The sequence below is a fragment of the Lipomyces doorenjongii genome (genome assembly GCF_038497915.1).
Source record: "Lipomyces doorenjongii strain NRRL Y-27504 unplaced genomic scaffold V1508scaffold_110, whole genome shotgun sequence".
Classification (NCBI taxonomy): Eukaryota; Fungi; Ascomycota; class Lipomycetes; order Lipomycetales; family Lipomycetaceae; genus Lipomyces; species Lipomyces doorenjongii.
In genome coordinates this window covers 11478-33215 of record NW_027118177.1, presented here as the reverse complement: position 1 = coordinate 33215, position 21738 = coordinate 11478, and the positions used below count along the sequence as shown (strand labels likewise).

The 21738-nt window shown below is 47.0% G+C and overlaps 8 protein-coding genes across 8 annotated transcripts; 7 read left to right on the top strand and 1 right to left on the bottom strand.

Moving 5' to 3' along the window:
- The first annotated feature begins 337 nt into the window (after positions 1-337).
- On the top strand, positions 338-1855 carry V1508DRAFT_427078 (uncharacterized protein). Its single transcript, XM_066941638.1, has 6 exons — positions 338-523; positions 594-978; positions 1035-1130; positions 1186-1352; positions 1408-1491; positions 1545-1855. Exons 2-6 carry the CDS (start codon positions 834-836, stop codon positions 1692-1694), a joined length of 642 nt encoding a protein of 213 aa, XP_066792685.1. The 5' UTR covers positions 338-523; positions 594-833; the 3' UTR covers positions 1695-1855.
- Positions 1856-3471: 1616 nt separating this feature from the next.
- On the top strand, positions 3472-3858 carry V1508DRAFT_435508 (uncharacterized protein; the record flags this gene model as incomplete). Its single annotated transcript, XM_066942070.1, has 1 exon — positions 3472-3858. One exon carries the CDS (start codon positions 3472-3474, stop codon positions 3856-3858), a length of 387 nt encoding a protein of 128 aa, XP_066792684.1.
- A 1056-nt stretch (positions 3859-4914) lies between these two features.
- Positions 4915-5765, top strand: V1508DRAFT_427073 (uncharacterized protein; the record flags this gene model as incomplete). Its single annotated transcript, XM_066941637.1, has 1 exon — positions 4915-5765. A coding segment is annotated over exon 1 (302 nt), but the record flags the coding sequence as incomplete, so codon positions are not given.
- Positions 5766-8401: 2636 nt separating this feature from the next.
- On the top strand, positions 8402-9429 carry V1508DRAFT_361418 (HNH endonuclease-domain-containing protein; the record flags this gene model as incomplete). The annotated part of the gene is made up of 3 exons (XM_066937184.1): positions 8402-8642; positions 8700-9058; positions 9118-9429. The coding sequence occupies 3 exons, from the start codon at positions 8402-8404 to the stop codon at positions 9427-9429; spliced, it is 912 nt and encodes a 303-aa protein (XP_066792682.1).
- A 1386-nt stretch (positions 9430-10815) lies between these two features.
- Positions 10816-11593, bottom strand: V1508DRAFT_33297 (uncharacterized protein). The gene has a single exon (XM_066936652.1). The coding sequence runs from the start codon at positions 11383-11385 to the stop codon at positions 10969-10971; it is 417 nt and encodes a 138-aa protein (XP_066792681.1). The 5' UTR covers positions 11386-11593; the 3' UTR covers positions 10816-10968.
- A 196-nt stretch (positions 11594-11789) lies between these two features.
- On the top strand, positions 11790-12144 carry V1508DRAFT_361421 (uncharacterized protein; the record flags this gene model as incomplete). Its single annotated transcript, XM_066937185.1, has 2 exons — positions 11790-12044; positions 12094-12144. Coding segments are annotated over 2 exons (306 nt in total), but the record flags the coding sequence as incomplete, so codon positions are not given.
- A 528-nt stretch (positions 12145-12672) lies between these two features.
- V1508DRAFT_442406 (uncharacterized protein) lies at positions 12673-14544 on the top strand (the record flags this gene model as incomplete). Its single annotated transcript, XM_066942332.1, has 4 exons — positions 12673-12957; positions 13035-13593; positions 13665-13678; positions 13736-14544. Exons 1-4 carry the CDS (start codon positions 12753-12755, stop codon positions 14542-14544), a joined length of 1587 nt encoding a protein of 528 aa, XP_066792679.1. The 5' UTR covers positions 12673-12752.
- Positions 14545-16758: 2214 nt separating this feature from the next.
- On the top strand, positions 16759-20434 carry V1508DRAFT_442404 (uncharacterized protein). The gene is made up of 2 exons (XM_066942331.1): positions 16759-17368; positions 18779-20434. Exons 1-2 carry the CDS (start codon positions 17061-17063, stop codon positions 20352-20354), a joined length of 1884 nt encoding a protein of 627 aa, XP_066792678.1. The 5' UTR covers positions 16759-17060; the 3' UTR covers positions 20355-20434.
- Positions 20435-21738: the final 1304 nt, after the last annotated feature.

Here is a 21738-nt window from a genome sequence, read left to right as displayed (position 1 = left end):
CATGGATGATGCGAATGGTTTATTCCGGTAGTGGAGGGTCAGTTTCCCTCGGATGGCGGTTGCTGCTCAAGATTTCTTGGCCCTGCCTCTGAAGTTTCAGTAGAGAGGCTCTTTAACGCAGGGGGATGATGATGTTGCAACGATTAATCGCAAAACGTATCCACCACTACATATGGATCGCGCACCATACGATATTCCTGAGGATACGAAATGTCAGGAGTATGTCCCCTGGGTACGCTCCATGGTACCTCTACTCCTAAAGGTATTGTGAACGAGATTGGTTTCCCAGTGGGCTGGCTGTGATCGCTTAGCTAGACTAACTTTATTTTGATTTGTAATTTTACTTTTTGGTTTTCATCTTTGCTTTTCTTCTCTTTTTCTGCTTTTAATCTCTTTTCTTTTTTCTCGCTATCTTTCGCGCGAATAAAGAGAAATAATATCCTTAACGAGGATGGCATCATCAGGGTAGTTCCTCAGTGAAAAGCCAAACAGATGTTATATTGGTGGTCGTGTAGTAGTTGGGGTATAATTCATACTGGACGTATTTCTGGGCCCTAACAATTTTACTGACTGCAAGATGGCAAAATGTTCAGGTTTAGGGTGTTATGGATCAAACCTCCGAACATGCGGCGTGTTTGTTGATGAGAGCTCCGTCACAGGAGTTGGGCCAACTTCAAAATGTAGGCATTATTCTAGCCCAGTGTTTCTTAATATTCATCGGACGCAGTCGTTTATCAGATATTGTCTTTGTATTCTTCACGGTACAGGTAAATAGCCCGTGTGACCAGGATTAGTTTTCTGTTGACCAGGAGTGATCACATTAGCCGGCCACTATGTTAGAAGAACAACCTATCGCCCTACCCCAATTACGTGCTTCTGTGCATATGGGTGTGCCGCCACAACCTGGAGAGCCTCCGTCTGATCAAGATTTGGCCGCCGCAAGGACATATTGTGGTTGCCTGGGAGTGCTACGAGATGGCAAGGAGTCCCGATTTGATTTTGGCATAAACTTCAAAGAACTGACTTCAATGAAGATGGGGGATTGACTGATGATAAACGTCCGACGTATGAGGAGTTTGTGGACGCCTTCCGTTATTTGGATGAAGTGAAAGAAAGAACAAGGGCTGCCCGTAGGTATCCTTTGTATAAACAATTGTTGCAGCTATTAACTGGTGTAATCACAAGGAGGAGATCCCTTACAAGAAGTACTTCGAGGAATTCGAGAAATTCAAGATGACATGCGGCAAGTTCGAAGGGACATTCGTCGAATGCAAGAGGCACAAACTGATATGTCGCGTCGTTTGGACACTGTTGTACGGGCGCAAAACCTACCTTTAATTGGACCTCGTCGTGTACGTGTCAGTGACAGCTTGAACTTCTGAGTTTGCTTGTAACATTGTGCAATAGGAAGAAAATAGGGCTGCGGATGGTGAACATGTACTATTCAGAATCGTCCCTTTCAATGATGGATCTATGCCGACAGAGCATCCGGTAAACAGAAGACAGCTTCAATTAACAATGGGTTTGGCTTACATTACATTTAGAACGATCTGCCACCTCTCTACACTTTGGCTGCCATTGAAGGCCTCAACTTCGACCAGCTGAGAGCATACTGCGCTGGTTATGAAGTTGGTGCCGGCAATACGGTTCAAATGAGGGTTAAAGTACGCGCAGCAATAGGGAGGCGAGAGTAGGGAGGCGAGAGTAGAGACTTGGTTTTAGTCTTTAGTATAACTGTTTTATTAGTTTAGTATAACCTCTTTCAAAGTGCCGCCTAATTTGGACTCCTTTTTGTGAGTCTCTGCAGCTCCATACATATGTGGAACGCATGGAATGATCGTCAATAAAATTGTTCATTTGAAATAATATCTTCCATTGATTTGTTCTAGAGAATTGTGCTGTGAATGTTGTCGTTCGTGGCGCGGCAGATGCTGACATTGATTTTGAAGCGTCCGTGGCTGATGCAGTGCCACTACAAGCTCATGTAGTGCTTGCGGAAGCAGCTGACGTATCTGGCTTAGCCGAAAATAACGTCGATGTTGTCGACGTTGTGGCTGCGGTAGCGGCAGCCGGGCCCGACGCCGTGACGGTGACAGCGGCTTGTTATCCTCGAACGATATTGGCGCAGCAGGGCCAGTCGTAGAAGGAGCCTTGGATTCGAAAAAGACAAGGGTGCGCCGCACTGCGCGTCGTGACCAGAGAATGGTGACGACGCCGACGTAGAGGCAGTTGTCGGAGAAGTCGCCGGTGTACTAGTTGAGTGTGCCGAGAACAGGTTTGGTTGGGGTTGGCATGTCGTTGGCCCAGAACTAGTGGCGAAAATCGACGAGCCAATGCAGGAGAAGATGGCGAGTAGTCCTGTCGAGACATGGCCTGAGTCGATGAAGCAAGCAGAATAGCGCGTACTAACGACGATAGCCGTCGCAGTACCTAATACCGAAGCCGACGCTGACGAAGTGGTCGCAGGGGAACCAAATGAGAAAAACAATTCGAGGTGCTCGGGATTCCATCAAGAATGAGGGGCCAGAAGTAGCAGGATCGGAGGACCCAAATAGGGATTGTACGGAAGTAGTATTATAGCGGCATTCGATCCGAAGAGAGGCGGCGCAGAAGTCCTGTAAATTGTCCACAAGGAGGTGCAGATGTAGTAGCCGTGGACGATCCGAAGAGTCTAGGTGCTGACGTTTCACGGCGTAGTCATTGACCTTGCAAAGGATCCAAAAGTATTCTTTGATCCGCCAAACAACGATGGGCCAGGAGTATTACCGATAGCAGCTGTTGACAAAGCTGGTGCAGCTGACGTGGTAGTTGAGGGCCTGTTACGTTGAGGGTTACTTGTGACAGTCCGTCCGAACGATCCGAAACGTTCCAAAAGCTGACGGAGCTGAACTGATGAAGTAGCAGTAGTCGATCCAAACAATTTGGGTGAGCTTGCGGACATGTCGCTTGCGACCATCCTGTATTCAGGGGCTAAAAAATTATTAGGTACCAGATATTACCATACAGTACCTCAATTACACAGGGTGACATTTTGATTCCAAAATTTGTCAACTCACTTTGCCTTTAAAACGATTCTATTCGCCGTGGAGAAAACTACGTTCACGCTAAGTCCAAAATAGCTGCACTAACAACACAAGGTTAGAAACGTCGAGTCTGAATTCTGCAGAATATTGCTTCTGAGGGCTGTTCACGATACGATACAGGCATGGTTTCCAATATCCAATACGCAATATTGCATTCAATTTTCAAAGACAGCGGGAGCGCGTCAAACACTAGACGCCACCGTGAACTATACTTCATCCAGTATACATAGCCTATAAGTCGATATGTCTTCCGGGAGCAGCGCTTTGCAATGTCTCGAGTGCAATCACGCACCATTCCGATACCAAAGCCAAGCTCAATAAGCACTCGTCCAGCAAGCATCGCAGGGCTGAGACTTTCGAATTCAGCGGAGTGGCCTATCCGTTAACGATGACTGACGATGACTTGTATGCTTGCCCCACCTGTATGGCCAAGACAGCATCTGTCAGGAGCCTGAAACGTCACATGGACCGCCTCAGGGACAGGACTCAGGAGGAATGTGAGTCTGAACAGGAGCCAATTCCGGATCCCTCAGAGGACATCCGCAGCAGTGAGCGGAGAACTGATGACACCGAAGCACTGGTTACGTGTGGCGATATTTCCGAGATCCGCTCGATGGAGGACTTGGAGTTTATGGTCGAAGCAATATGGAAGGTCGCCATTTGTTCTCGTTGCATGGTTGTTGTTGATCAAGCACGGCTTATTAGCCATCTTAAGCTAAACACGGCATGGAAATGGATGCACAGACCTCCATTTCCATCCATTCCATCCATTTGAACAAATCAGTGGAGTGGATCGCCACCCTGGAGCCACAGATCAGTCTGGCTATTGCAATATACTATGAGCTGCAAGACATGCTCAATGATGCTGCTTCTATGGAGGGAGAATTCTCAGAACATGATCCAGATATTGCCCTCGCTGTCTCGGTTGGCTTGAAGAAGTATCAGAAATACTATAACTTCATGGACGCACAAGACGCATATTATATAGCACTGGTGCTGGATCCAAGATTCAAAGCTCTACTTTTGGAGAAGGAACTCGGAGAGTCAACAGCCGCGATCGTGATTAGTCACCTGAAAGAGGTACTACACCAACATTCCGCCAATAACAGAGCAGTTATCGATTTCTAATGAAAAACCCGTCACGGGGCACAGTATTGAAGCGCGCGTGTTGCAGAAATTGAAACCGCAAAACACCACATGTCTGACATTGACCGTTATTTTGCCAGTGAGGTAGTCATGGTCAATGACGGGGTGACGATGGAAACAGGCTGGCTCTTCGAATGGTGGCGACTGAATCAGGATGAGTTCCCTCGGATGGCAACCGCAGCAAGAGATTATTTAGCTATTCCTGCGTCTGAGGTGGCTGTTGAAAGGCTGTTCAACACAGAAGAGATCTTCTGGGTTTGCGGAGGCACTCGTTGAGTGCCGAGACGATGAGAAAGTTGATGTTGCTGAGGGCAGATTATAGGTGGGGGCAGATCAGGGAGGCGTGATTTCATTGTTGTCAGGGTCAGGGTCAAAATTTACGAATATTACGAATAATTTACGAATAAAAGTGATTTTATTCGTATTCGCATTAGTAAGCAAGAAATCGTCAAATATTCGTATTCGAATTACGAATATATTTGTTGTTCGTGGACACCCCTATAGAGGTGGGTACGATTACGGTACCGTCAACTTTTGAGATTATTTGTAAAGTTAATCGCAAAAATTAAGCTTTAATCGTAAAGTAATCGTATGGTATAGTTTGAAATCGTATAGTAATCGTATTAATCATATAGTAATCGTATTCCTAATTCGGAAGGTAGCGTTATACCGAGGGTTGTAGCTTTCCTGAGCCTATAACCCCTGCCGAGGAACCCCTTTGTCCTCCCAAATATTATCAACAATTAAGTGTACTACTCATTACTGCATTGACTCCTTCGATATGGAAGCTTTTACACGTCTTCGTCGCCAGCCGGGTGTAGATTACTTGCTATTGAATGATGGGTACGAAGGAGATGAGCCGGTGGAGAATGTCTCGCTCACCAGCGGCTTACAGTCACCAATTGAGAGCTCCTTTGAGCTAGGACCGGAGGATTCTATTAGCCAGATCGTCGATCCATCATTGTCTAGAAATCTGACTGACGAAACGCAAGAGATCTCACCAGTCCTCACGGACGATAGGATTTCTTCTCAAAGTACACGTGGGACTGCGAATCAGTGGCACTGGGAGCAGTTTGAAGTTGCAACTCTAAACCAACAGTGGAAGCCTAAGCGATCAAAAAAGCTTAGGCACGATCAGCTGATAACTTGCAAGCACTGTCGGAAATTGGTCAATCAAGGACTCCGCTATTTCGACTCTATAACTAATATGTCCTATTATATGCAGAGAGCTCATAGTTTGGGTATAAGCAATGATACCAAGAATCAGTCAACGATCATGACAATGTCAAAGCAAAAGGAGACTGTAAACACCGCAGAACACTTAGAGAGGAATCTTATTCGCTGGGTCGTGCTTACAAGACAGCCATTTACTGTCATTGAGCGTTCCCTTTTTTGCAAATCTTCAAAGTTATTCCAGGTGTGGGCATGCCATTTACCACTCGCAAGACATTACGACAAAGAATCGACGTAGAGTTCGAGGTGTGCCGTGCAGGGTTGAAGGAAGAACTAGATAAAACTTGTCATACAATTGCCCTTTCCCTCGATGTCTGGACTAGCCAGAACCGCATCGCAGTCCTTGGAGTAGTTGGGCATTGGTTGACAGGCGAATTCGAATATAAAGAAAGGGTTTTAGAGTTTGGAGAGGTAATTGGTGTGCACACTGGCGAGAACATGGTCGAGATGGCGTACAGTATGTTGAAAGAGCTCGGGCTCACGAAAAAGTTGATCAGTGTAACTGCAGATAATGCTAGTAACAATCGCACCTTTGTCGAAAGTCTAGGCTTGAAGCTGAAAGAAGAAATCGACGTGCGATTTCAAGGTCACGAAAACTTTATTAGCTGCTTAGCTCACGTGCTTAACCTCATTGTGAAGGATATCCTTAAAGCTTTGAAGTGTGGAGACACGAACATTGCAGTGGAGGCATGCGATCAAATACGTGATGGTAAACCAAAACCAATCGGGCCTCACTCTGCTCTGTCTAGGCTTCGAATCCTGACTCTATGTCCACAACGTCGAGAGGGTTGGAAGAACCTTTGCTCAATTAATGGATTGAAGGACAAGTACATAGAGTACGACGTCGACACCAGATGGAACTCTACCTACCGCATGCTTCAAGGTGGATTAGCTGCAAAGGAACAGATCCGATGTTACCTAAATGCCGTCCGACTTTTGCCTCCTTTTACAGCACCAGATTGGGAGCAACTTGGACAGATTGCAAGAGTCCTACAAAAGTTTGACGAATTTACCAACCTCGTATCTACAAAAGGGCTCTCAATTAGCTTGAGTATTGGTGTGTACTATGAGCTACAGGATTTGTTGGACAGTGCGAGCACTCGACAAGGAGAATTCGCCGACTTGAACGATGAGATTGCACTTGCAGTGGCACAGGGGTTGAAAAAGTATCATAAATACTACGCATTTCTTGATGAACAGGATGCTTATTATATAGCCTTGATCTTGGACCCTACGTTTAAAGCCGAGCTATTGAAAGCTGAACTGAAAGATGAGGATAAAGCCGAGCTATTGAAAGCTGAACTGAAAGATGAGGACGCTGCGAAATTTATAATGGAAGCGATGAAAGAAAAGCTGCATAGAGAGTATCCTCTTGCGGTGCCAGAGAATATTCAAGAGATTGAAAGAGTTGAAAAGCCCACGTTAGAGTCTCGTATGCTCTCCAAGAACCAACGAAGAGCTTTGCGGTCAGATATAGACAGATACTTTGAAGAAGAGACAGTAGATGTAGCATCTACTGAGGAAGGATGGCTCTTGCGGTGGTGGAGAGCGACCAAAGAAGATTACCCACAGATGGCAGCTGCAGCAAGAGACTACCTCGCAATCCCGGCCTCTGAGGTCGCGGTTGAGGCTATTCAGTCAAGGTAGAGATCTACTAGGAATAAGGAGGAACACGTTGGAGTCGGGGACTATGAGGACTCTCACATTGCTGGCAGATCAATACTCGAAGGAATCGGACATGTAATTAGGCATTTGCACTTGATTTTTCAGTTAAGCCTTGAGTCACGTGCCTAACTGTACCATTTTTTGCGAGTGACTCAGATGATTGCTCGTATAATTAATCGTAGACTTTTACAACCAATCGTATAGCAGGGCTGTGACGGATGGCGGATATTGGCGGATTCTATCCGCCAAATTATCCGCCTCGAATAAATATCCGCCGCATTTTAAGTTGGCGGATATGGATGTCGAATAAATATCCGCCAGGTCCCATCCGCCCTATCCGAATTTCCTAATTAGGAAAGATCGATGTGGGAGTATATAAGGTCAGGTCCAAGGTTCACTGTAATGTAGCTGAGAAGTGTATATTCTCGAAACGCTTAGATTTCTGCAAGGATTGATTATGTCGCACTGTTCGAATGAGTGATCTCTCAATACGGAATGAATAAGACAAAGTAGACGTAACGGACGTGCGAATGATGCAAGGGGATGTTAAATGTGTGCGGCTCAGGCAGAATATTTCACATTCTTGTCGACGCGCTTGCAGAATACAGATCGTCGATGCCGTACGCGTGTGCTGATAAGGACATTGTCTATGCAATCCTGACTATTTTATTTACTTAAGGTGAGAGAGTCGCATTAACGAAAACGGGTGAATTTTGATTTCCAAATAACGTTTGGCGCTAAATTATCAAAGGAAATCCTCTAACCTAATTAGGCTAGTGTAATCATTTAGATTTATCCGATCAAGGCGGATAGGAAGGCGGATTTATTCGACAAGACGGCGGATGAGGATCCGACAAACTTGTAATGGCGGATGACGGATGACGGATGTAAATCCGCCAAACTTGCGATGGCGGATGGCGGATGGCGGATACGGTCAAATTAGGCGGATATCCGCATCCGTCACAGCCCTATCGTATAGTGATCGTATTAGACTATACGATTACGAGTTACGAGTTGCTCGCAAATCGTACCCTCCCCTACACCCCTAGCAAGCGTAGCCAAGTTTGGCTGTTTGCCCGAGCAGAGTTCAAATTGACCCCAACCCTACATACGCCACCGATAGTTAATGATGGGTGCGTGTTATGACGTTGTACTCTCGATGCCTCCATCACAATAAACAACTTCGCGAGGCCAGGCTACTACGACTTGTCCCTGCAAGACCGCCGCATACATTGTTGGTTCGGCTTGAATCGTGCGTAACAACCCATGTAGTCATGGCAGCAAACAGAAGTCTTGGTCGGGACATTGTCATCTACCTCGCCACAAATCCCACCGTCAGCATTGGAGGCGGCTTCACTAATCCGACTTTCACGAAAACGACATTTCTAGACGCGTTGGACGTGCTGATCACACATGACTTGCCGCTTCGTGTCTGCAAGATTAATGATGACCGTGTACAAATTCAGCGAAATCAAGACCCTCTATTGCCTGGAGAGTATGAGGTTGAGAGTGACGGTACGTATAATTGGGTGCGGGACATTTAGAAAGATAGCAAATTCACATCTTATCAAGGACACATCGAAGTCACAGACGCGCCGTACTACAAACGAACTACTTCTGCCATGTCTTCACTCTCTGCATCCGGTAGAGTTAGGTCATTTCCGGCCGCAGTTCGAGACCGTGATCGAAGATGCGTAATTACGGGGATTCAAGTCTCGCAACGTGAGCCCTTGCTGCGGCGCTGGACAATATATGATGCAGCGCACATATTTTCTGTGGCTCTCGAGTCTTTCTTTCACAATTATAATTTCGGGGAATTAGTCGTCCTAGACGAACGTGATGGTAGTGTCAGTTCTCCCCAGAATGGACTTCTCCTCCAGAAGAATGTGCATGCTCTGTTTGACCAGTATGAAATCTCAATCAACCCGAATGTATGGAGGCAAAGTTAACCGCAGATGTCGAGACCAGTCGGCACTCTAACTTGATTTAGGATGATTATCGCATAGTCTGCTTCTTTGATGATATCTTAGGCCTCGCAGGACGACAGTTGGATCCTATATGCAGAGACATTAACCATCCGCACCACGTTAATGACAATATTCTCTTTTGGCACTTTCAGCAAGCCGTTCTGGCCAACATGAGAGGGGCGGGCGAGCCAATATTTGATGAAGATATCCCTCCCGGCTCTGACACTATGGATGCTATACTCAGTAGCCCAGCTCCTGCCGAGCGCATGGAATTTGAGTTGTCAGGTAGGCTGGGTGATGTTATGCGGGCGCAAGGATCCTTATTAATAAAGTGATCGCTACCCTGCGAGTGCAGAACATTACCCGAGAAAGAGATATGAGCATCGTCGCAAAACTGGCGTTTATATATTAGATAGGACGTAGCTCTTCTCATTGCTTACAATGTGCATTAAATGATGATCCTGCATGAGATCTATTTGTCTCTCACATTACCCTTTTGTTTTCTGTTGTGTCTTGCAATGGAACCTTTACCTCTGACTAAATGCCGAGACTTTGCCAAGCCGCCGTTTAGCAGTTTAATGTAGAGCAGGACACACACCCAATAAATTACATTAGAAGCGAGTTGCTCTATGAGGAGTTAATCAGATAAGCAAGGTTTGATGATGCAGATGTCTAGGACTGAAGTTTAACAGAGCGATCTTTGACCTGGTGGGTCTTGCTGGGATGAAACTCTTTTTCTCGCTAGTGACTGCCGATATCCCGAAATGCGCCTCGCTCATATATATGTCTCATGTCTCAAGGCGTATTTTGTAAATTACTTTGGCGAGATCCTCGGCTGTTAGTTGGAAAAATCGGGTGTATAGTAATCGCTAAGTAAAGTGCTAAGGACCGGCAGGTGGTCATACAGTCGGCGGTAGACTTGCTGTGCCGTTACGCTCACTCTTGTTAGACACTCCTTCGTGGACCGCACATACGAGTGAGATACGATTACGGTATCATCAACATTTTATACATTCGAACAGTTAATCGTAAAGAGAACTTCATTGTAGAGTAATCGTATAGTCTACCGCAAAATCCCGCAATTGAGAATGTTGGAGCTTAAACCACTGCACTGGAAATAGTATATACAGAGGTGTTAAAGAAGTTGGAACATCCCGAAGAAGAGGGAACAAAGGAGAGCTGCGGTTGCCAAATTAGGATTCGTTTCCGATTGCTTCCATACTAAAGTTGGTATGACCTGTGACATGTAGCATGGTATACAGCAAAATCGCCGCGTGACCATTAGCACGAAGCGATTTCCCTCGAACCAGTTTGGCGAGGACGGATTGTATCTCATAACGTCCTTCCACAACGCAACCGCCAAGGAGCCATACCGATGGCAAACCCACCGTGGCCCCACCATCCTGTCGGTAGCAGTCAAGAACGAGTTTACGGACTTCGCGGACTGCGACATCGTCCGCTAGCGCCTGAGAGATTGCATGCTATTTGTCACAGTCATGCTGTCGGTTCAGATATCGACAGTGATTCGTGTAGCCTATGGCACGAGATTATACTCGGTCTTCCGTAGCGGCCATAGAGTATATAAGAATACCGGCTACAATGCAATCCAGAACGGTGGACGTGAACCAGATCAGTTGGATATAGCAACAGACCGCAATGAGGAAAGACAGATATTGCCAGGAATGTTAGAGTTCCGTAGAAGCTCAGTAATCATTCACCGCGGCGATGCTATCGAGGAGGCAACTTTCGGGGCGATAGTTGGCGGCCGTTCTATGGGCCCGCGGTTAAAGAGTGAACAGATTGCAGACACAAGGCTTATAGCCGGCCAGAAAAGGAAGAGCTTGTGGTTCTTGGCACGAGCCCCTCAACACTTCTTATTCTTTTAGTTTTATTCTGGAGTTTAAAAAGCACAATTTCTGTCCAGACGACTGTAAGTGGAGTATGATCGACCTTCTCGGGCGGATACTGCACATCTTGGTGGACGTCGTTGAGATTGTCGACCACAGCCCCGTATGCCTCGTGATTTTGTGCATCGATTCTGGGGCTGTGCGTGTCGGCAGCCATGCCGAGGTGACCGCGCAAATGCCGCGAGTCTCAAACAGGTATCGCACGAGAGATTCCTGATCGTCAGGCTCATTTTCAATGTCAGAAGAATAAAAACCCGAGGCTTTGAAGGGAAAAAAGCTAGTCTGCTCAGGTCTGCTATTCCTTTGCCAGGAGGTGGGAAATATGTTTGTGGTATGGACATGGCGGAAGAAATCACAAAGCGTGCCGAATGTCCCTCCTGTCATGGACGATGGAAACGCGGTTTGAGCGAGATGAAATAAATTCTATATTTATTCATCTATCTTTTTCACGAATATCACCGCAAGCTCCGACTGGTACCGAAAAGAGCGGGCGTTCACTATGGCTGCTAGGGTTAGGTGTTGGTAGAGAGGATGTTCAACAGCCGAGATCTGCTTGGAATACGACGATATTCCATGAAGGCGGAAACCATGAGGATGCTAATGCTCGACAATGGCTACAAACAAACAGTGTGATGTGACGATGGATGTCGCGGTTACCGGGAGAGAGTGTGTGATTTTATAGTGCGTCGTTCGTTACTTTTTGGGCGTGTTTTCCGATCCTTTGTCTGGCAGGGAGTGTCTTATTTCATTTAATTTGATTTAATAGGAACCCTGAACCCTGAACCGAGTATCAGACACATTACACACCCACAAAGGCGGAGATTTTAAGTTTGATGCAGTCATGTGCCGTTGCTCTCGGGAAATATGGCATTCGCTGTAATGCATTATTACCTGGGACTATTAAGTCAGGAATCAACGAGGATGATTTGCGTGGTACGAAGGGAGAGCAGATGAGCTTGAAGGTGCCACTTGGCCGGCTTGGAGTGCCCGAAGACGTTGCTGGACCGGCTGTGTTTTTGGCAAGTGATTTAGCCCGATATGTGGTAAGGTCCTAATTCATAATTGGGTCGTATGGTGCTAACGATTTGCCAGACAGGAGCACAGATTCTGGTGGACGGAGGGCTATTTGTTAACCTGCAGTAAAGTAGCATTATACTGGGCTGATTTATTCAGTTGTCGTCAGAGAGACAATGTAGAATGGAATGTCTACCTTTAAAATCGTTCCAATGTAATCTTGCGACAAGCATAGAAGATAGACTTTGATAGCCCATTCCATATAGCCTACGGTCGCCTGATATACTAATCCAATGATAGCCGATTCGAAGAAATGACGCGATAGATCACTTTGACACGGATTGTGAAGTCTCTGCAACAGTTCACGGTTACAATTCCTAAGAGGCATCTCTTAATGTATTGTCGCCTTATTTACTACACTTCCTCGTTATACTGCATCCAATATTAGTATGCAAGAGATCATCATTTATTCGTGTCCACGTCTTGGGATTGCCAATGATGGCCGTGACTTCCGGGTGTGGGACCCCGTAAGCTCATCCCTGAACTCTGATTTCATTGTTCTCTTGCATATTCCGCCAGGGACCAAGCTTAGGGTTCGAAGGATCTTTGACGCTGCTACGTCATGCTGCCTCTTTTGACTTGGTCGATCTGCTTCGACTTCGTAACGTGCTCTTACTTTCTAGTGGAATCAATAGTATCCCATAGCACTGGTATCAATAGTAAATATATCTCAGTGGATGCATCAACCGCAAAGCATGGCAACACAGCGTCCTCAGTACTATCGCAATACTCTTCAACCCATTAGGATCGACAGGGAAACTCTACTGAAGACAGTAAATGATCTACGGCAAGCCGTCAGATATGGCAGTGACTTGATTCAAACAGGCATGCCGCAGTCAGACGACTGGGACGGACGCGGCATATACAATGGAAGCCCAGTTGGTAGAAGTTCCGCAGAATAGACCAGCATACCTCAAACTGCTAAACGTAAGGGTAGAAATAACTAATCGACGACTTAGGCATCGCTCTCGCATTCCTTCGACTGGAGCGCCAAGCCCCATACCTAGGTGAACGGGATGAATCTTCTTTGGATTTTCGCCGGCTTGCCAGTCAATTTATACTCCCGAAGGGACCTCAATTCTACCCACAGCCGCGACAACTCTCACCAATAGGATCTTCTCCATTGGCTGCAACTGTTATTCGTATCTTGGCTTCCATCAGCAATGGAGATGTCGCTTCCGGAGTCTCCGAGGATGACATCTTCAATATTCAGAGTGCTGTTGCGCTCGCCCTTGAGCTTGGACCTGTCATACATCACAAAAGTCGTGATATGGGTAGCGATGAAGTGCTATATGGCCGGGCTGGGTTACTTTGGGCACTCCTGAATATACGAATCCATGTATTCGACGCCAAAACGACCGAAGCATTGCTCCCTGTCTTTGAAGCCGTTCCAAGACTTGTCGATGTGATTATTCAGGCTGGCAGACAAGGTTCGCGAGATTTTGCTAAGATACACGGTGAACAACATGCATTCCCGTTAATGTGGGTGTTGCATGAAGGTTATTATGGTCTTGGAGCGTAAGTCCATTATTCTGTTGTCGTAAACCTTGAACCATGAAATATGTGCTGACTGCTTGCCAATGACGAAGCGTTCACGGAATTAGTGAGTACATTTGTGTCTATCTGTACACACGTTCGTACTGATTCGAAACGCCGATAGCTGGTATCCTGACCGTCCTTCTCGGGTGCAGATTGGAGGAGCTAGACGATGGTGCAGCGCGCATTTATTTGCCTTGGATAGCAAGCACGATCACTGAAATTTGCCGGATCTGTATCTTCAATAACGGCCACCTGCCCACGTCTATTCCTTCCCGACCGTCGTCGCGCCCTTTTCCTCTTGTCCAGATCTGCCACGGCAGTCCGGCGATCCTACTCTTGCTCGCTTGCGCCAGAACTAACGCCTATCTCACCTCAAACTTCTGGCAGCCTGAGTGGGACGAGGCTATCCGCCTGGCTAGTGAGCGTATATGGGAGGAGGGTCTCCTATCGAAAGGTGGTGGCCTTTGTCACGGCATGGCGGGAAATGCATGGCCTCTGTTGCTGCTGCATGACTGCTTTGAGTATGAAGTTGAACAGATGGAGGAGGCCAAGCGCAACGTCAGAGAGAGAACGAAAGCCACGACGTCCACAAGCAATGTCAGGGAACTCTCTAGTGACTACTTCCTTTCTAGGGCTCTAGCCTTTTTGCTGCGTGCCCTAGAGACGCCCCCATATAGTCGGGCGCTATCCTCGCACCGCTACCGTATGCCGGACAGTCCTTTCAGTCTTTTTGAGGGTCTGGCCGGGACCTTGTGTGCGTGGACAGAAGCCTGCGTGGTGATTCAAGCGCGATTACGGAAGATGGAACTGGAAGAAGAGCATAAGGTGCCCAGTACTCCGATACGCGACGATGAGGTCTTCAAACGACTTATGCTTTTGCAATTAGGATTTCCCGGACTCGGAGGAAAGGGGCCACGAGGCTTGCTCTAACAGAGGTAAACTAGTGAGTATGTTTCCGCTATCCTCTGTAAATGTAGGGTTTCAGCCCACTTCTTGAGTCGATTAATGAGAGCGCCACGGTAGGGCTAAAGACGAAGTAATCCCTAAACCTTTCATCGTATGACTATAACTGCTGTGGATTCACGCCTAAGACTGTACTGGTCAATAATATGTCATTTCAGGTATAATTTCTGTCTAACGTGCGGAGCTTGAACGAAGATGTCGAACTGCAACGGGTTGGAGTGACTTTCAGTGCTCTTTATCTCGACTATACGATTTTGCTCAGACCTTAGGAATAATGAACAAAGAAAGCTGTCTTTTGCTGGATAACTTACGATAACGTCAACAGTTGACGATACCGCAATCGACCAGTTAGTAGCATTCTTAACAGTGGCATGTATTGGTTCTTTTAAATATTGCTCTTTGGTAATAGGTAGTTAAGGTCCTTCGGGCTTAATCAAGCCCCATTTACCGCGGCACACGTGGCGCATCTCTGGGGAACAAACTCCCAACCCTCAAATCTGATTGATACCCCAGAAAATCCGAAGGCACAACACGGAATGACTGATAACGACCGGCATGCAGCGCAAATGGTCCGTAGATTCTAAGAAGACCAACGCGAGGATGCGGGACGCCAGTCCGATGGCGGTGGTCGTTGATATGGAGGGGGTTGAATTTGGCGATGGTGGAGACGCAACCTTGCTTCAGGCTGCGAAAGTGACGAACGACAGAAAGAATATAGACAAGAACAACAAAATCGACGCCAACACGGACACCGTGAGCGGGATCGACATGGCCGACGACGCGTACAAGAAGCGATGTCATCGCAATAAAGAGCGGGAGGAATTAGTGTAAGTAAGGCTGGTCTATATGATTGGACAGAATGCTAATGTTTGATAGTACTACAGAAGTTTATCCGTGGAGAGTTAGATAGCGACGACGCGGGAATCGTCCAAGGAAGAGGAGGAGAAAGCTGATCTCCTTATGGAAGAGACTGACGAGCGCATCACCCAAGTCCTTGACGCTCTACGCGGTAACGACGCCAGCGTCAAGCATCCGAATGTCAGATATTTCGACGAAATGCTTTTTCAGCGAATAACAAGGTGAAGAAAGACAAGCCAGTATATACGCGATTACCACCGCGGGAACTTACTAAATGCGCTGCTCGACCATGCGTCTGAATGCCAGTGTAAAAAGGCCGAGACAGTGCGTGAAATCGAGCTGATATGATTGCCAGACCAAGCAGATAATTCGGACTCTTGTATCGAGAAATACATTTCTCCAAAGCCATGGATTCCGTCCGCTCCAGTCGAGCTTTGCGAGAAGAAACCAACCAATACGACGCAATCGAAGATTTGCCAGAGTTAGTAGACAAAGGGGTAGCGAATTTGACGAGCAGACGGAAGAATTTGAGACGAAGTATAATTTCAGGTTCCACGAGGGCGAGCAGGCTGCGCAGATTGTCTCGTACGGACACGATATTGTGAACGCGCAGTCTGTTCGCCATGACGAAGAAACTGCGCGTCAGCCGGTGCCCCAGGATTGGAGACGGAAGAAGACGAAGCTCAAATGAGGTACAGAAAAGTAAAAGTCCAAAAGGTAAGGAGGAAGCTACGGAAAATCAAAGTAATTGCCGGGTATCGCGCTTATGAGCGACTTGATATTACTCCTGAGGATCTCAAGACCGATTTCAAGCCGGAAGAGTGAGATGAGAAGATCGGTGCCTTTTGGAAAGAATTCTACGGTCCGAAGGACAAGAAGCCGGAAGCAGGTGATGACACCCTGGATACTGAGCGCCGATTCGCCGAGGGGGCGCAGAAGAAATTTCGGCCCCTAACGAAATACCGGAATTTGATAAGTCAGACAAAGATCTGCAGAGCCAATTAAAAGTTGAATCGTTAAAGGCTGAACCGCCAGAGAGAAGGAGGAGAAGAAGAAAGAAGAAAAAGAGTTAAGAGAATATTTGAGACGAGAAGGATTACTGCGAAAGAAGGCAAAGAAAGGCAAGCTGGACCTCAAAGCGATGGATAGTCGAGGTATGCGTAAAGCTGATATTAAGCGTGAAATCGAACTATTCTTGAGAAGTGATGGAGAAACATGTTTGTTGCTGCCTCGGCATGGGAAGAAGTCAAGAATTCGAATCCTTAAACAAGACTGTAAATTTCAGCGTGCCATTCCTCCTATATTTGAACGACAGATTATACGCAGCGGACAACGGAGTCCTTTGACCTTGATCCAGCCTGGCGCATACATCCTCCGCCATCAACTCTCACCCACGAGCCCACCATAACTGATTCATTTATCAACTGCCTCCGAGACGGGTCGATAGCGTCGGTTGTTGGAATCCGGTGTTTCGTTGGTGACAATTGCGTCGAACTAGACGATGGCTCACTCATCGAGGCAGACGCCGTAATCCTTTGCACTGGATACGTGCCTGACTTTAATCTGATGCACGGTCTGGATATCACAAGTAGCTCCGCAATATCAAATGTGAGTTACGGCAGCCCATGTCCTCGGCTTTACCAAAATATTTATCGCCCGAATATCCAGAGTCAATTGCGTTTCTGAACAACTGGGCAGCCACGGTCGCTGTATTTCCGATTGGCGATCTGGCCTCAATAGCTATTGCTCAGGTATGGAAAGGGGCGTTCTCACTACCATCGAAGGAAGAGATGAATCGCGAGATCGATGCACATCATAGTTGGTTGTGCTCTCTGGCCAAGGGGGAGACGGTGTATCCTGGAATTATCCAAGAAGGACTGTGGATGCATTGGTTACACGATGCTGCTGGCACTGGCGTGAACGAAAATTTGGGGTATGGATTCAAAGGCTGGTCTTTTTGGCTACGGAACCCACAATTTTGCAATCTACTGATGGGAGGCCTGGCTTCGGTGCACGTATTCCGCCTGTTTAATGGTCGTCGCAAAATGGGATGGAGCAAAAGCGGCTATACTTCGTGCCAACGAAAATGCGAAGCCTTACATCAATGTCAAGTAAGGTTAGATTGAGGATGTTGCGGGGCGGTCATCATAACTATGTACACAAGCCCCGGGCTGGGCCACCATGAAATTTTAGATAGCATGGAACTCACACGACAAATAGAGCAAAGTATATGTCTGCACGTATAGACAGACATAAAGAATGGAAGTAGAACACGCGTAAGCGCATTTAACCATCGGAGTAACTTTTATCCGACTCAATCGTCGCGAGGCTTGAAAACCGAACCTTTACTAAATTATTGTGTGGGTACTACAAGTACCGTTGAACGGGCATTTTGATATTTGCCTAGAATATTATTCAGAATATCCTCCTCTCGCACAGGATCAGTTCATATCACTAATGTTGTTTGTGCGGTAAACCCTCACGGAGAAGCCGTCATTTCAGGTCTGCGCGCACAGGCAATTTTTACGATGCGGCGCTGTCATCAAAAGCCTCCTCAGGTATCTTTCTCCATTCAGGGATACTTCAACACACCTTACGATAACCCTTAACTCTACAGAAATCCCGGTCAACCGGCACGTGAATCTTGTTGCCCCGCTACGAACAGGGTTTCATCTGAACCCTGAACCCTGAATTCCTGTTTGCAGTGCTCGGCACCAATGCCGCCAAATTAATTTGATATCAGCAATGAAGGCTGAGTATAACGACGATGCGGGCTTAGGTGCTTGCCGAGAGATTTTGTGGAAAGTGAAACTACAGTGACACAATGCACTCCTTTAAACAGATTAGCAATCGTTTGACAATTTGGACACGGTTCCGGCCTATAAACCGGCTCTGTAGTTGCCTGGACTTGCATTGTGCACATCAGTGATGCGGATAAGGCTAATCTGCAAATACGTCGTCGGTACAACAAACCTCAACGTTGCATGACGTCATTTACTGCGCTCCCGATCCAAGGTATATCTGACTTCTTGCTCAATTCTCTTAAACGAATTTGTAAACCAAGGCTCTTAAACGAATTTGTAAACCAAGGACGTGGTGGCCGTATTGTTTGCGACGATTGTGTTATACTGATAGGTTAATTCTCAGGGACCCCTCACACAATACCTTTGGCAGCTTCTAGTATGTAATGGGGACACAAATTAAGATATGGGAAAGCATCCGACGCTTTCCAGATTATGTACATAGCAATTTCAGGACAAAGAACGACTCATCGAGCGAGTCATCTGGCATGCAAGTACCAGATCAATCACGTGGATTTCGACTAATAATTGGCATCTTTTAGAACAATCAATGAAATCAATGCGGAGTTACTTATTCAGGCCAAGCATGCAACAGAGAAGGAGCACCAGATGACGCTTATACAGGCTGTCAAGATGTACCCAAAAGCTGTTGGATGGTCAGTCCTGATCTCTCTGGCCATTATCATGGACGGATATGATACTCTATTACTTGGGTCGTTCTTCGCATTTCCGCAGTTCGTTGAGAAGTTCGGTAAACTTCAGCCGGACGGTTCTCATGTGATTTCTGCCCCGTGGCAGGCTGGATTGTCTAATGGCGCTATTGTAGGCGAGATTTTTGGCTTGTTCGTGGCCGGTTTTGCAACTGAAAGGTTTGGTTACCGCAAGACTATGATAAGTGGGATGGTCGCCGTTTCTGCGTTTATTTTCATTCAGTTTTTCGCTCCTAATATCAAAATATTGCTGCTCGGTTACATTACCTGCGGTTGTGCATGGGGTTTATTTCAAACTATCACAACGTCCTACGCATCGGAAATTTCTCCGATTGCGCTTCGTGCGTACCTAACGTCCTACGTCAACCTATGCTGGGTAATAGGCGAGGTGCTAGCGTCTGGTGTTCTCCGACTCATGCTCAATGTGAACGGCGTATGGGGTTACAGGGGTTGCTATGCAGTCCAGTGGTTCTGGCCGATACCCATAATTACTGGTGTTTTGTACGCCCCCGAATCTCCGTGGTGGCTTGTCCGCCATGGTCGAACTGCGGATGCGGCCGAATCTATCGATCGGCTTGTCCGGAAGACACATTCGGACTCCAACACTGAGCAAAAAGTTGCAATGTTGGTCTACACTAACGAAATAGAGCGGAAAGAAGCTGAGGGTACGTCTTTTCTGGACTGCCTCAAAAAGACCGATCTTCGAAGGACTGAGATCGCGTCTATAGTGTGGTTAATCCAATCCTCTTGTGGATCCGTTCTTATGGGTTACTCAACTTATTTTTATGAACAAGCCGGATTACCGACAACTCAATCATTCAATTTCACCCTCATTCAGTATAGCCTTGGGGTCGTCGGAACGATGCTTTCATGGGCAGCTATGACTTTTGCAGGTCGTCGCACATTATACCTTAGGGGTATGTGTATCCTGTTTGTGCTCCTCATCGGCATTGGCTCAATCTCCGCATCTCGTACCGATAAAGGGGCCAGCTGGGCAATCGGATCTTTACTGCTCGTCTTCACATTTGTTTACAACTGCACAGTTGGTCCTGTTTGCTATTCTCTGGTTTCCGAAATTCCGTCCACAAGACTTCGCGTTAAATCAATCGCAATTGCTCGAAATGTTTACAATGTTGGGTCCATTGTAAATACTGTTATTACTCCATACATGCTGAATCCAACGGCTTGGAATTGGAAAGGTAAAACCGCATTCTTTTGGGCAGGAATAAATGCCGTATTGATCGTCTGGATATTTTTCAGACTGCCTGAGTCAAAAGGCTTGGCATACAGTGAGCTTGATGTATTATTCGAGCGCCATGTAAGCGCAAGGAAGTTTAGAACTACGCCTGTGGATCCCTTTGCTGCGGTTGCTGACCACGAGGAATCGAGTTCTAACGTTTGTAAGTAAAGACTGCAACAGAAGTTGGAATAAATCGCCACGAACACTGCTGTTCACGCGATCCCGGCACAATGAATCTTAGCTATGGCTCAATACGTTATCATTGTGTTTTTCGTAATGCAAGTAATCTATTATTTCCATTGGCCGTTTTTCAAAATGACTCTATGGAAATACTTCTACAGTCACGCTAGAGTTCTCTGCTTGCGGATAATCCGGCATCTATACTTCCTTCCATTGCAGTCCGCGTTGGACAATGGTCCACGGCAGGACAAGGCCTACTGCGGTTTGGCGTATTGCTCCCACCAATCGTATTCCGAACATATAAAACCTCAACTTCATGCAATCTCGGCTATTTCTTGCAATGAATTAATTAATGTTTCGCATTCGAAGCGATGACTGTCTTACCAAGACTCTGGCGTTACACAGCGCTGTCGCGCGTGCCTGACGCGTCCGTCGATTATTCACGCGTCAACAGTGTCAACAACGCGTCCCTCTCTCATCCATCCGCAATTCGCGAGGCACTAAACGTCCACAGTGGCCCAGCTGATACGGAATCCTGGAGAAAGCAGCTTTGCAAATCGTCATGAGGGTTTTGCCAATACTGAGTGGCTGTTCGCGTCATTGCGGATCAGCCCCAATCCGACACTCCCTTTTTGGCTGCAAGACTTCCGCTTAAGTCTGATTCACACTGAAATACGATCGCGCTCGGACGGAGATTCGCACAGAAGACAACAATCATACAGTTAATTAGTGACCGCGCTCGCGCAACTCGCCGCCGACGCACGCCGGTTTCGTTGCCTCTCGTCTGGTTATAAATACAGCCATCTTTTCCCGCTGCTGATGCTGCTGCTGCCCTTACAACTTGACAACCGAGAACTAAGTCGCCTGGCCAGCGACAGTTGCAGTGAGCTGAGAGGGGAGCCTGTGACTGGCTGAGATCCTCTTCAATCACAAGCGAGTATACTTCAGAATTCCTACAACCTGGTCACTAAGCTAACATTTATGTCGCCAGACAGGGTTCTCAATTGTGGGCAAGAGAGCAGCCTGGAACCCGGATTGAGTCCGAGTGGCCAGAGCCAAGTCGCTTATACACTGCCGGTTCCAGCAGTTCATCCTCTACTGGGGGCAAAGTGGAGAGTCTATGACGGACTCTCCTTAATACGAGTACACTGATGCGTACTCGACGATGGGCACGGGGGCATGAGGAGAGTCCTGACAGACTGCGATCCACTTCAATTCGAGTACGCTGATTCGCGTTGGAGCAAGGGTAAGTCCAAGGATGGCGAAAGCCAAGCTACTTGGACACTACCAGTTCCGGGGACGCGTACTCGAATGTGGCCGAGGACATCCCGGATCCAGCTGACCCAGGCGGTGAGAACCAAGCCGCTTGGTC

Excerpts from the sequence above, each read along its gene's own strand:
- V1508DRAFT_427078 (XM_066941638.1), top strand. The coding sequence starts at position 834 with ATGTTAGAAGAACAACCTATCGCCCTACCCCAATTACGTGCTTCTGTG. Across the intron at positions 1,131-1,185 it reads AGAAAGAACAAGGGCTGCCC|GAGGAGATCCCTTACAAGAA; the intron begins GTAGGTATCCTT and ends TGTAATCACAAG. Across the intron at positions 1,353-1,407 it reads CTTTAATTGGACCTCGTCGT|GAAGAAAATAGGGCTGCGGA; the intron begins GTACGTGTCAGT and ends ATTGTGCAATAG.
- V1508DRAFT_442404 (XM_066942331.1), top strand. The coding sequence starts at position 17,061 with ATGTCCTCGGCTTTACCAAAATATTTATCGCCCGAATATCCAGAGTCA. Across the intron at positions 17,369-18,778 it reads GGCGTGAACGAAAATTTGGG|AACAATCAATGAAATCAATG; the intron begins GTATGGATTCAA and ends GGCATCTTTTAG.
- V1508DRAFT_33297 (XM_066936652.1), bottom strand. The coding sequence starts at position 11,385 with ATGACAGGAGGGACATTCGGCACGCTTTGTGATTTCTTCCGCCATGTC.